The 13,953-nt window shown below is 38.5% G+C and overlaps 1 protein-coding gene across 1 annotated transcript in view; it reads right to left on the bottom strand.

Moving 5' to 3' along the window:
* Nucleotides 1-13,953, bottom strand: part of UBR5 (ubiquitin protein ligase E3 component n-recognin 5) — a 137,220-nt gene that overhangs the window by 45,877 nt on the left and 77,390 nt on the right. The window contains 8 exon segments of the mRNA XM_032316474.1: nucleotides 3,785-3,911; nucleotides 5,112-5,322; nucleotides 9,465-9,662; nucleotides 9,914-10,068; nucleotides 10,312-10,423; nucleotides 10,520-10,663; nucleotides 12,047-12,159; nucleotides 13,019-13,128. Coding sequence (XP_032172365.1) covers nucleotides 3,785-3,911; nucleotides 5,112-5,322; nucleotides 9,465-9,662; nucleotides 9,914-10,068; nucleotides 10,312-10,423; nucleotides 10,520-10,663; nucleotides 12,047-12,159; nucleotides 13,019-13,128 — 1,170 coding nt within the window.

Raw genomic sequence — 13,953 nt, forward strand, 5'->3', positions numbered from 1 at the left:
AGTGAAGATTAGAAAATAATCTTTCATACAATTAAGGTAAATAAACAGCTGAACATTAAGACAAAAAAAATTTTCTGTCCCCTGTTTATAATCAGTAAGAATTAAGTTTAATAATAGACATCAGCAGACATACTGATTAGCACAAAACCAATACTGTTAGCTCACTTAAATAAATCCCTTTGCTGTGATCTCAAAAGCAATTAAACTAATGTCCACACAGTGAGTAGTCTTAAAACAAAGACCAATTTAGATTTATTTTTTATACAAAAAAAAAGTCTTTTTTTAACAGTACAACTTGCATCCCAAAGAAATTAATGAAACTGGAGCTTGTAAAATGTGCTGTTAGATTAATGTCTGGGCATGATTTTTTTTTTCCTCCTGCTATACAAGGGAAAAAAAACACTGCAAAGGTGTGCACATCACTAAAAAGAAAAGGAAATAATCACAAACACAGATCTTGTTAGGGGAACTGGTAACTACCTGTATAAAAATCTATACCTCTGAATAAAAGCTTACAAAGCCCACAAAATTAACGTTACAAACTAACAGCAATTAAGAAAGAGCACATAAGGCAAATTCCCTTCCATCAGTCACAATTTTAGAGTCTCCAAATGAATAAAGACTAAAAATTCAATTGTAAGGGCCAGGTAACACATAAGGGACTTCATTCTCCCATGCAGATTTAATCCCAAAGACATGATATTTCTCTGATGTGAAAGACCTTACCAGGTGAGCATTATATGTCTACAAATAAGTAGTTTAGAAAGATTTTTATTAATGTTTGAATCTTCTAATTATAATTGTCGTGTAATCCGAGGATAAATGTGGTTTTCCATATCGATACACTTTCCATTTTATGAGGAATTTTTTTTTTTAAGTTTTTACAAAAATTTCTTTTAGAGGCTACTTTCAGGAACACGTCTATTTTAAAAAGCTTATATATATATATATATGATGATACCCTTGGGAACAGAAGCATTCTTTGGAAGATTCTGCAAAGTAAATTTTACAGTCTCAAATAATTATTAGTTACTATAGTATTCATTATCAAAAAGTACCTACAGTTAAATTTTATGGTATCTTTGATGTCTTCCCTCTCCCAATTTACAAGTCTGAGTTTAAGAGTTTTTAGAATATGGAGGGGAGCAGGGCACAGGGATTCTTTCAGTCGAGGTCACTTCTCTGTCCAAAGACCTCACCCAGAGAGAAAGACGGGCTCCTTACCAGGTAACAGCACACACCAGGGTGACTGTTCACACTGTGATGTTCCTAAATAATCTTAATTAAGCTCAACACAGACACTTGGTATCCTAGTGTATCTTAACTCAAAACAGAGAAAGAGAGAGAGAGACAGAGAGAGAGAGAGAAAGAATCAGCAATTAAGTGGGAGGCACTGCAAATAACCTGAAAATAAATGCATGTTTGGGGCCTATTAAGAAGAATGCTTACATCAGGGTCACAAACTCAATGCCTACTGGGCCAGGAAGACAGTATCGATTAAGGAAAGGGCAGTCAGGTCTAAGAAGTAGGGAGTGATGGCAAACTAGAGGCATACATGCGCTTATCTAAAGGCATTCAAATTTTAAAGAAAAAAAAAACAAAAAACTGTAACAGTGCACAGGCCAAAGAAAACATATGTGGGCTATTCTCCAACCTCTAGCTGAGAGTAGACTAAGAATAAAATGAAGATAAATTGAGACCATAGTCTCATCTTGAACTTGCAAACTCCCAACTCTGTTGTTGTGATGTAGTCAATTCAATATTAAATGAGGGGGTCATTCCTTTGTGATTTTAAAAAATTGTCCTTAACCACTTTTCTTCATTAGGTCTTGGGAACATTTTTAAGTACAACGCCCAGCTCCTCATATAGATTCTTTAAAAACAAAAAACAAAAAACAAAAAAAAGAAAATTATTCTTCAAGATGCTGTACACAATTCATGAAGATTCACCTGTATCCTCAGTGGCTGAGGACAATACTGAGGAGATACCACCTTGGCTGCTAAGATTCAGAGTTTTGACATTTCTTCGTATAGGCTTGCCTGGAGTCATCGTATTTTCTGACAATATGGAAGAATTCAAGGATGATGTAAGTTCCTCTTTGTAAGCACGTTATATCCATGCTACAGAAGCCTTAGAATCCAGTCATGTTCAAACATACCACTGTGACAAAAAAGCGAAGGTCATGTGTCTTCCAGATTAATAATCTCTAGAGTACATACACCTGCAATCAGATGCATCAATCAAGCTTTCCACTAAATCTGCCCTTTGTACTCAGGAACTATGAGTCACATAACAAAACTTCTGAGTCAAATCATCATCTGAAGACATTTAACAGTACTCCATTCAATATTGAAATTGCATCAGCTTTGAGCTTACAGCTCATGAATCCCAGCCTGCAAACTCATCAAGGGGCATCGCCTAGAAAATCCATTGTAGACTAGAGGAGGGTTTCACTTCAATGAAGCAGAGTCTGTGGACTTCCTACTGCCCGGCGTGGATAATAAGACTCCTGTGCTTTCATCTGTTCAACCGGCAGCCCTGAGTTTGAACTGGTTAAGAGCACTGCAGTGAAATCTTCGGCAAATGCCTCAAAGGAGCTTACTCTGCAAATTATTTCTGTGAGCAACACATCACCCACTCTTGAAGCTCCTTTTAGTCTTTGCCTTCAAAATAATCCTTACATGAAAAAAAGATGGCAGCACTGGCATTGGACCAACCATATCAGAGTCCAACTTGATCTGCACCTGTATTTTCCCTGAGGAAACGAAATACCTGAAATAATTCAGAAACTAATTTCTTCATGAAGAATTTAAGTTGCTTTCCATTTTAGACCAAACACTTCGTCTGCCTAGTGTAGTCCTAAACAGATAAGCTGGTGATAATTTCCATTTTGTATAGTCTACATAAGGTCTTTGTACTGTTTTAAATTATAATTTGGTCACCCATAAATAGTTTGTGACAAATCTCACTTCAGGACATTTTTGAACCTGGGAAGCTATCAATTTTAGAAGAATCATTTTTAAAGGGAAAGTTGGATATGGAACAGAAAATAGGCAAAGAGAGTCTTCATTTTAAGCAGACTTTACAACCTATCACATGAGCACAGTGAGCAGTGCTTCCGTCAATGATCTGTCAAGTGTCCAAGAACTCTGGCTCTCGTGTCTAATATAAACATGCTTTTTCCTTCAGGAAAAAAACAAAAAACAAAACAACAACAACAACAACAACAAAAAAAACCCAAAAAACGAAAACAACTATATCCTGAATTCTTTATACTCTTCGTCTATTCAAACACCTAGTAATTTTCTACATGTTATTAAGGTCTGTCCATCCCACAACCCAGAGAGCCTGAAATCTTAAAATAGCAACATTCACAATACACACCAGCCTTTCATTTCTTCCCAGATCATTAATACATCTGAGAAATTGACCTAAATAATAATCAGAAAATAAAAGATTGCCATTCTTTCAATTATTATTATTTGTTCTCCAACTAAAAAAAGGAACCTCCTAGGAAACAAGAATGATAAACTTAAAACACATTGAAGAATCAAGGTTGAACTACTTGTCTAAATTATCTCAAATTTTTGAAGCATCCTAGATCCTACTCTTCTACACTTAAAATCTAATTAGATATTACCAGATCTTTTTCCTGGGGTGATACTGAAAGGAACAAAAACAAAAGGACCCACCAATTCATGCATACGATAGGTATGAGATACATTTTTCTGTACTTGGATTCTGTTTCCGCCAAATAAACTTTCCTGGTAAAAATCACATTACCTTCGACTACTTGATGATCCAGCCCGATTACCTGGGCCATTACTTGAAACAACTGATATTGCATTTGCAATGGCCTCAACAGCAGAAAGCCTTTCTGCAAATGTATTTCTTTCAGAGCGCTCTGCTTCTGAAACATAAGAGAAGAAATCAGGATCAATTTAAACTTCAAAAATAACTAAGATTAAGTATGTACTGGCCATTAAATGCTAACTGCTATGTATTTTAGTACTTTAAATCACATGCTAGAGATAATGAGTAGCTTAATTTTTTCCTCCTTGGAGCAACAGACACTTATGACAGATTTAACTATGACCTTTAATATGTGACTTATTTCCTTATTCTGCCTTACTTTTCAACCCCCAAAGGTTAAAAAATAAGATTACTCATAAGTAGACTGAAATCCAGCTTTCACTACAAAGTACAAAAAAGACCCACAATTCAGTACCTCAGCCAAGGCTTATATACTACTCATCCTCCATTAATGATATGGAAATAAAGGTTAGAAACCTACAAAAAAACAAAAACAAAAACAAAAACAAAAACAAAAAAACGAGAAGAAAAGAAAAACAAAACTTGCAAAACTACTACTCAAAAATGTATCTACCAGGGGTGCCTGGGTGGCTCAGTGGATTAAAGCCTCTGCCTTCGGCTCAGGTTGTGGTCTCAGGGTCCTGGGATCGAGCCCCGCATCGAGCTCTCTGCTCAGCAGGAAGCCTGCCTCCCCCCTTCTCTCTGCCTACTTGTGCTCTCTGTCTGTCAAATAAATAAATAAAATATTTTTTAAAAAATGTAGCTACCAGAGTAGCACCAGTGGAATTTAGAATCAGGAAAAACACACAACCGCACTTCTAGGCTTGCAGATTTCCCTTTTGTTTAACCAATTAAAACCCTGAGGGCAAAAAAGTTTATTTTCCCAGAAAAATCTCATAACTCACTAGGTTGTTTTTCCTTGTACATTCTGAAAACTGGGATAAAAGTTGCTTCAGTATAACTTGCTTTAACTAGCTAAATAATTCTCATGGTAATAAAAGTCATCTGCTATTATAAAATGTTAAGTATTACACATAAAGTTTGTACATAATCAGATAACGGAACTCAAGACAACAAAGCATACTGATAAGAAGTTATCTGCTTATGTTACATGATCATCCTAAGAGGACAGACATCTTTACTGTTTAAGAATGGCAAAACTCCTAGGTTTCACAAAACAAAGAAAAAGTACACACATTCTTCACAGTCATTTCCTTTCCTTCCCTGTAATAGCTGTTTCATTTTCAAAACCGCCTAAAATTCCTTTTAAAGACCTTGTTATAGTTCTTATTCTCACCCTCTTCTTCTTTAGTTTCCTTATTGCTGGTTGGAAAACAAACTGATACACACGCATGCAAAATATTTCTGTTTCCATCACATCTGTGGCCGATGAACGTCTGCAGCATCTGTAGATTCTGCTCTAAAACAACCGCTTGCTCAAGATTCATGAGGTATTGTCGACAGGCCTCATAGTCACAACGCAGAATGTGCTGCATTAAGGTTTGTTTCTGTGCTCAGATAAATCAGGGAAAAAACTCCAATGAATTTGAATAGCACATTACACAAGTCAAAAATTCCTCATTTTATAATTTCACACAATAACATAATTGGCTCTCAAAGTAAGTAGACACAAGGTAGCCTACCAAAGGAGGTAAAATTAAGGGCCCCCTTTAAGCACAGTATACGACTGCCAGAACAGAAAAGGGTGTAAACTATCTGTAAAGGACCACTAAGTATTTTCAGCTTTTGCAACTAACTCAACTCTGGCTGTGGCAAGAAAGTCACCATATACAACACACACACAAATGACAGTGACTGGATCTGATCTGCCGTTAAGTCTGCCAACTCCCGGTTTATATTAGTTCTTATGGAACTACCGAATTAGAATCCTACTAGTACTGTTAATCAATTAAACAAAGGGTATACATTCTCTGTATTTTATATAGGCTTACTCATACCCTCTTATGCTCATGAAGGTTACATCACATGTGGTACAGGAGAAAACCAAAACCTTCAACTTCCCTAAAATCACGACAGATGCAGTCTCTCAGAGGTGACAACTAATGCACTGCATTGTCAAATACCTGGTAATATTAGTTAATTTACAGAACATTCCACTACCTACCTAAGAAACAGCATGCCATTGACTGAGTATCTCTGGCCCCCAAAATTCATATGCTGAAAGCTAATCTCCAATGCAATGGTATTTGGAGGTGGGACCTTTGAGAAGTAACTAAGTCACAAAGGTGGGGCCTTTGAGGGTGGGATTAGGCCCTTAAAAGGAACCGGAAGAGATGAGAGTTCTCCCCTCCCACCATATGAGAATACATGGCTGTCTATGAAACAAAAGGTTGCCCCCATTAGGCACCAAATCTGCCCACACCTTGACCTTTGACTTCCAGCCTCCAGAACTGTAAGAAATTTCACTTGGTTGTAAGCCAGTCTGATAGCAATCTGAACACACTAAGACATGGCATGAATAAATCAAGGAGTTCAAATGTACTTCTTTCAGAATGTAAAACTGTAATTAAGGGATTTTAACGGACTAACTATAAAGCATCAGTTTTGGAAAACAAGTAAATGTTTCTTTTTTAACTAGAATTAAGAACTGGGAAAAGAGTGTGTGGAATACAAAGGGAAGAAGAAAGCTATATTTGAACCACTTACCACCTCTCCTCCAAACCCCAATCTGATGGAGAGGAGGAAAGGTAAAACAAAAATAGGAAGGGGAGGAAGAACAAAAAATAGTTAAACTATTTTCAGTACCTGCCACAGGTGAGACAGGCCATTTTGAATGTGGCACTAAGACTCTGGAGTGAGGTGATCCCATACACTGTAAGCTCCAGTTCAAGGGTATGAGGTAGAACACATACGTAAGATTAAACTTTCCAAAGTCCAGTGACATATATGGAACAATTAATATGTTGAGAGAATATGTCAAAGGCTCTCCGAATACTAAAAGGCGCACTACTATTTAAAGTAACTGAAGTCAGAATACTCTGCTGCATACTCTGTGACGTAAAAGGTTTCCAAGCAATCAGCAAGTCATCGGGTTGGAAGCAGCTACAGGAACTCTCATCTCCAACTTGCTCCACATGGGCTCTCACTCTGAGACTCACCAATACCACACTTACTGTGTTACATGCAAAAGAGTTTAGTCTGCATCACTCTATGCTGTATTCATCACTTATTCTTGTAGCAAAAGGCAGAGTGAATTCAGTGCAACATTTCTCACAGGTCTACTGTGCACAAAGCCCAACTCACTGAGGTACAAGATAAATGATGGCGCACTTTATCGCTATCCAGGGGATGACGACACATTTCATCTTTACCCCTGAGATGCTGACAAGAGTGCAGGGGTCACAGAATCAAGTAACTACAAAAGCATCTGAAGTAATAATACAAATGAACGGAGGAGGCCAGGGGTAAAGAGATAACACAAACTGGATCATAAATAAATGGCAACATTCAGAGCAATTAAGTATAGGGAACTGCAATGAACTGGAGACACCACATACAGCCTCTAAAGGGGGCAGCTAATGGCTTTATGATGGCCCAGTGTTCCCAGATCTTCCTATTTTTTAAGAACAACTGAAAATCTGTGGACTTTAAAGAAAATTCCTGTGGTTTTTAAATGCTGGCAACCGACCAAGAATTTTAAAATGAGACGGAGGTTACTTCTAGGGGCCAAGTTCAGGCCATAGCCACCTCCTTAACCACAGCCCTATCAGTTTGGAACCTCTAGTCTAACATGTTACAAACAAAACTAAACCAGAATGAGCACTGTGTCTCCAGACAACAAGCTTACTGGCAGCTCTCAGGAGTACCTGGATTCAGACTATTCTAGATGCAATTCTAAGTAGTTTGCTTTCACCTCCAACCTAATGGAGGGTCAGTAAGCCCCCATACCAAGTTCTATTTCCATTCTTCATAGGAAATCTCCTCACGGTTGTCTATTTTCTCCTTGGCCCACTCTTTAATCAGGCTTTCATCCCTGCTGTCAAGAATGACCCAGATGGGAGCCAAATCCCCAGGCACGTTCAGCACTTGCCTTGCCCGGCCAACAGCATCACTGTACATGGTTGATCACTGCGTCCTACTTGACACATACTTGTCACCTGGCTTCTAAGACAACACTCATTCTAGTTTCCCTCCAACCCCTGTGGACACTGCTCCTTCTCAGTCTCATACACAGGTTTTTCTTTATCTCCCAGGACATTTAAATGCTGATACTATTCTCATAGCTCAGTCCCTAGGCCTCCTTTCTTCTCCATGACCTTGATAATCTCATTCAGTGTAATTCCTCTACTATCATAGATGTACTGTCAGCTCCTAAGTCCATCCTGCTCTGGATCCTCAGGCTTAACAGATCTAACTTTCTATTTATTGGCTCCCCTTGGATATCTGATAGGCACCTTAAACTCTGCATGTCTAAAACCAAACTCCTGCTGTCCACCTCTCCCTCCTGAACCTGCTCAATCCCTAGTCTCTACCTCTATAAATGCCAACTTCATTCCTCCTTCCTTTGGCCCTCTTGCTTCCTCTGTTCGACACCTGTATTGAGCCATACGTAAATCCTGTTGGCTCTACCATCAACCGTATCTAGTATACATGGAATCAAATCCCTTCTTCCTCATACCTCTACCTCTTGGGCCAAGACACCATTCCCTCTCACCTGGACCATCTGAACAGCCCCCTCACGGGCCTCCCTACTTCTAAACTGCCCCCTGGTATTCTCAGCAGCACAATGGTGATCCTTTGAAAATATATGTAAATCAGGTCAAACTCTGTTCAGATTGCTCCAGTAAGTCCTGTCTCTTCATGTAACACACACCTCATCTATAACATGTTCAAAACTAAACTCAGCCTCTTCCCTCATCCCATTTGCTCCTCCTCCTATTTTTCCCTCTCCCCACCAACCACACTGAAATCAGAAGCTTTGATCTCCTTCCTATCATTTACTGATGACCAGCACCAAGCTTCAGAGTTTCTACTTCCTTAAGATCTCTTGAATCCATCCCCTCTTCCTCATATCCAAGGGCTCAAGCTTACTTTGTTCTAACCTGGATAACTTCATGCACCTTTTTATCTGGTCTCTACACTTCTTTTATTATTTTTTTCCCTACACTTCTTTTAAAAAGCCAGTTTAAAATCCTTCTCCTCCTAGCTTTCAGGGGAAAGCTCATACGCCCCTTAGGTTGGCACACAAGGCACCCCAGTGCCTTTCTCCAGACTTTGCACTTGTTACTCACTGACCCATAGGAGCCCTACCTTCTGGTTTTATCAATAGAACTTACACAGTCTCCCAATGTACTGAGATTCATTAAAGGCTGTTCTTGGTGCTAGGGATAACACTTCCCACCCTCAGCTGTTGTCTAGGAAACTCCTATCTGACTATTCAAAGCTGTGTTCAGGCATCAACTCCTCAGAGAAGACTTCTCTCCAGTCACAGTCTGATTTATATCCCTCCCCTTTGTGCTCCTGCAACGCTGTGCATGCCTTAAGCACTTACACTGTCATCATTGGTCTACTCATCTCTCATCACCACCTACAGAGAGGGTTAACAAATCATCTGTTCAGGATTGTTTTCCCTAGATTCTAGCAGCATCTTGTGAATTAAAACTCCACATAGTTTCAGTAGTCAAGTTACCTCTACAGCCATGATGATAATAGCAGCTTTCTTTTTGATTGTTGAGTTGGCAGGAAGATTTATTAAAGAATGTACACCCATTCCAAGACTACTAATAGGTGGAAGATCAAGCCAATCAGGATCCCTTATTCCTCCCATGCAATCTTTGGCCATTGGGTAGATAGTACCATTTCCATCTCGAAGAATAATAGGAGACTCCTACAAAAGAGGGGAAATAATAAAATTTGGTTCCCAATCAAAAATGCATCTTTGATTTTTACAACAGGTATATTTATTTTCAAATAAGATCAGTTTATAGCGGCCAAATAAGAAACCCAGTATTAATCGTGCCTGATATTCTAAATTCTTCAACAGTTTAGTAACAAGCAAATTATAGCCTAACCCTAGGCTCTACAAAAATGTCAATGTTGTCCTACCAAATTTCAAAAGCAAAAATAAGCCTCTATTACCTGTCCAGCAGTGAAAATGGCTACATTCCTCTCATTCTGACCAAGGAAAGCAATGCTGCTTGTAGGGAAATTATTCTCTTGTTCTGCTTTTCCTGTAGCAAGATCAAAGATACAGTACCGTACCCAATTTCCAGTCTTCAAAACAGCATGCACACCTTTAGAAAACATAAACGTAAAAAACAATGTTATACATCTTTAGTAATCTCTAATAAAGTGCCCATCAAATCTTAACATCTGTGGTCACGTTTGAAATGTAGATTCATTTCGCTATATAACATTATACACAAGGGACAAAAACTGCCATAACACCTCACATCACTTTATCCTCCACCCATTTACTACACAAGTATTAAAAGAATATAACATATGCCAACTGAAAAAGTTACAAAAAGCTTTACCTTTGGAATCCACATTCACTGCTAATATTTCCGTTTTTTCAGGTATACAAAGCTTTTTAGGAGTCCTTTGGAAACAGTCAGGAACTTTCGGTGTTCCGCCAGTTTTGACAACCTACATGACACAAAAGGAAACTTGCGCTCAAACTCTGGAGTGCAATCAAGCCATCAGGCCCCACACCCACCCGCTGAAGGATCCTTCTACACCTACCTGCAGTTCATCAATTCTTAGTAGCCTACAGTCCTGAAGGAGAGAGGAAGGGTCAGCATCCGAGCCAGAGCTGCTCTGACAGTTTGTATTACTGGACGTTCCTGGGAACTTTACGGCCACATAGGCACCATCCACTTTTAGCACCTGGAAGCACAGCCCAATATACTGAGTATTAACCAACTTCTATGAAATCAATATGCAAATGAGATCCACTGAACTTACTTAACATCAAAGGCATTTAATTTCTTCTATTTCTTTACTGATGAACAAGTTATAAAACTAACCTGAACCTGGAAAAGAAAATGAACCTCAACAGACTCACCAAAGTTTTGTTGTTGACATCTGTATTCGAGGCTTACCAGAGAGCAACTGACCCACACAGCCAGCGCTTACAGGAGATGTTTAGCCATCAGCTACAAAAATGAAGTCTAACCCTTGAGATTCTCCCATCCTCCCTCTGTACTAGTTAAGAGCCCTGCTGTGTGAAAGCACTTCCGTGAAGATCGTAATGTGCTGTATCTGCACTGCCTGAGATGGTAGGTATTAGCCAGAAGTGGCTCCTGAACACCGAAAATGGAGCTAATGGGACTAAAGAGCTGAGGTTTTATGTTATTTAAGTTTAATAAACTTTACTAGCCACATATATACTTAGTGGCTACCATCCTGGGCAACACAGATAGAGAGTGAGCTGGGTACAGAAAGAAAAGCACAGGACTTGCAACCAGAATATTTGAGTCCTATCTCAGCTACTCGGTTTCCGATTTTGAGCCCGTGTAATCTTCTCAGAGGAAACACCTGCCCACAAACGACAGTTCTGCTTTGACAGTCACATGGAAGACGGTGTGAAAACAGCCTCTGTAAACTATAGGGGATGGCATACCTCCTCCTCCCCTTGAGTACAAATGGAAGACCACCAACTTCAGAAACACATGAGCGATCAGGAAAACCTTTACTCTGCAGGTATTCTGCAGCTACAGATCCATTTCGTTTTCCAGTATGTGTGGAGGGAAACGTGAAATCAGTGGCATTCCAGCTGATGGACTCTACCCACTTGTTTTCTTAGAAAGCAAGACCCTCTCCAGAAAGAAGGGGAAAGAAACTAGAAGGTGACTTGAAAACAGTAAAGAGTTTTAAATGTTAAGGGAGTTTTTAAATGTTATAGAAGATGATCTCTCCTTCAGAACTAACATTTCCAAAGAATGGAGTGTATCAAAAAGTAGTAACAATCTTAAAATACATACATATAATCTCTTTGCAACTTTTCGGCAAATATGAATTTATTTCAAATTAACACTTTTTTTTTTAAAGAGAGCAACATATCACCATAAATGTTGAAGAAGAGGACTTAGAGTCATCTATTCATCTTCAGGGACAGAGAAGATACCCGCAACAGGCTAAGGGCTCACTGAAAGTGATAAACGAAGCAGCTTTGAGGACAGGGATGAACACTCACCAACCGTAAGTTCTTGGATAACCAATACTGTTCTAATTCTGGCGGTAAATAATTCTTACGTATTTTGAACAAACCTTGCCAACAGGAACATTCTTAACATCTTCCACAAAAACGACTTCCCGAAGAGACCACTGCTCTTCGTTCACCTTTTCCTCCTCTTTCGGGGCAGGGGTGGACCGTCGTCGTTCTTAGACAACAACAAAATGGTAAGTACCAAAAAGAAAATGTAAAAGAGACTTTATAGATTTCATCTAAATATATGACAAAAGATCATCTGTAAAGGGACACATAACTGAGCTATCTAAGTAACAATTCTGTGAAATACTGCTTTATGTTTTATGACCAACTTTCAATTCAAATGACTTCATATCATCTGTCAATGTCTAATGATATTAACACTACTGCAAACATCACAAAGAAGAAATTTAAAAACCTACTTTGAACCCTTAAAATTAGAGTTATCTGACCAAGGTTTAAAAAATAGACCTGTTAGGCTATTCTTAAAACTATCACGTAACTAACTACTGAAGTCTAACGTTCAGTTTTGTCAGGTACAAAGTAAATACATTACAAAATAAATTTATTTTGAGGATCTTTCAAAATACTCTTTAAATCCAAGGTGCAATAGTGAGTCTAGGTTCATAAATTCTACAAAGTCTGAGCAAGAATGGTGACCCAGCCATAACCAATTTACAACAAAAACAGTCTCAGCAAAGGTGGGCAGATATTCTAATTAGTGGCATTACTTCCTACTCTTACGGTAAAGCATTTTACAAATTAAAAAACACCATAACTCTCAAAAACAACAGAAATTAACAGTGTAAACGCCATTTTTTTTTCATTTTAACGAAGCTGTGCGCGCACGCGCGCACACACACACACACACACACACACACACAAAATCAAACTGGCAGAAATACAATTAATATGATAAGGTATGAAAAATGGTATTTATAGAGTTGCCTCAAATCACAGACTGAGTGAACACAGCTGTCTGCCTGGGACCTGATTTGGACCAGCAAGTACACGCCACACATAAAACTTACTATATGGCATTGATGCACTGCTGGCAATGGAGGACGCATCACTGCACGTGGATGCCGGAGATGGCGGGGGACCCATTTCCGTTTTCACTGGTTCCTGCTTACTTTCAGGCCTGAGATTAGAAATAAGATCTCCTCATTAGGGAAATAAAGTATCAGGGACTTGTCAGATGATTTTTAAGACTCAAGCTTATTCTTGTAAGGGAATGGAATATTAAAAACTTGTACAAAGTGGTCTATTTCTAGGACTCAAGATACTGAAAAAGGTACACAGTGCATACTTCAAATTCTTAGTAATGTTTCAAAAGGAAAGAAAAATACACCATATAAAGCTATCAACAACATGGAACAATGACTCAGATAAGCCTTATCTAGGAATAACAACAAAAACTACACTCAATTTAGCCTAAGCCTCTTGAGCAAACATGTTTCACACTTCACTGAACCCTGATTTGGACATAGCAATTTAACTGAGAAAATGGTAAAGGAAAATAAATAAAATGCCAACTAGATCATTAATTCCTTAGAGTTCAAAGAAGGAACTCTACTCACAACGGCTTACAAAAATTTATTCTTGAACCATCTGGTGATGAACCATCATCTGCTACAACCGAAATGAGAAACCACAGAATTAATAAACTATAAACTATCCCTCTGCACTGAGTTATTCCATTAACTCTACCTAAGAGGACAACTACAGTCAACAACTACATGATACTCTACAGATAGTAAAAACATAAATACTTTCAGTCATCAAAAGGCAGAAGTCAATTTTTTAGTCAGAAAAATAGTCACCTATACTAAGAAATTTGTTATATATAGATCATTCTGGTATATTTTATAATCAGGGCCATCATCTTAACCCCCTCATCTCTTATCACCTCCACCAGGAATGTCACCTGAGTTTAGAAAAAGTCCACAGAAAACCAGTATTATTT

This window comes from Mustela erminea, chromosome 16, assembly GCF_009829155.1.
Source record: "Mustela erminea isolate mMusErm1 chromosome 16, mMusErm1.Pri, whole genome shotgun sequence".
Lineage (NCBI taxonomy): Eukaryota > Metazoa > Chordata > Mammalia > Carnivora > Mustelidae > Mustela > Mustela erminea.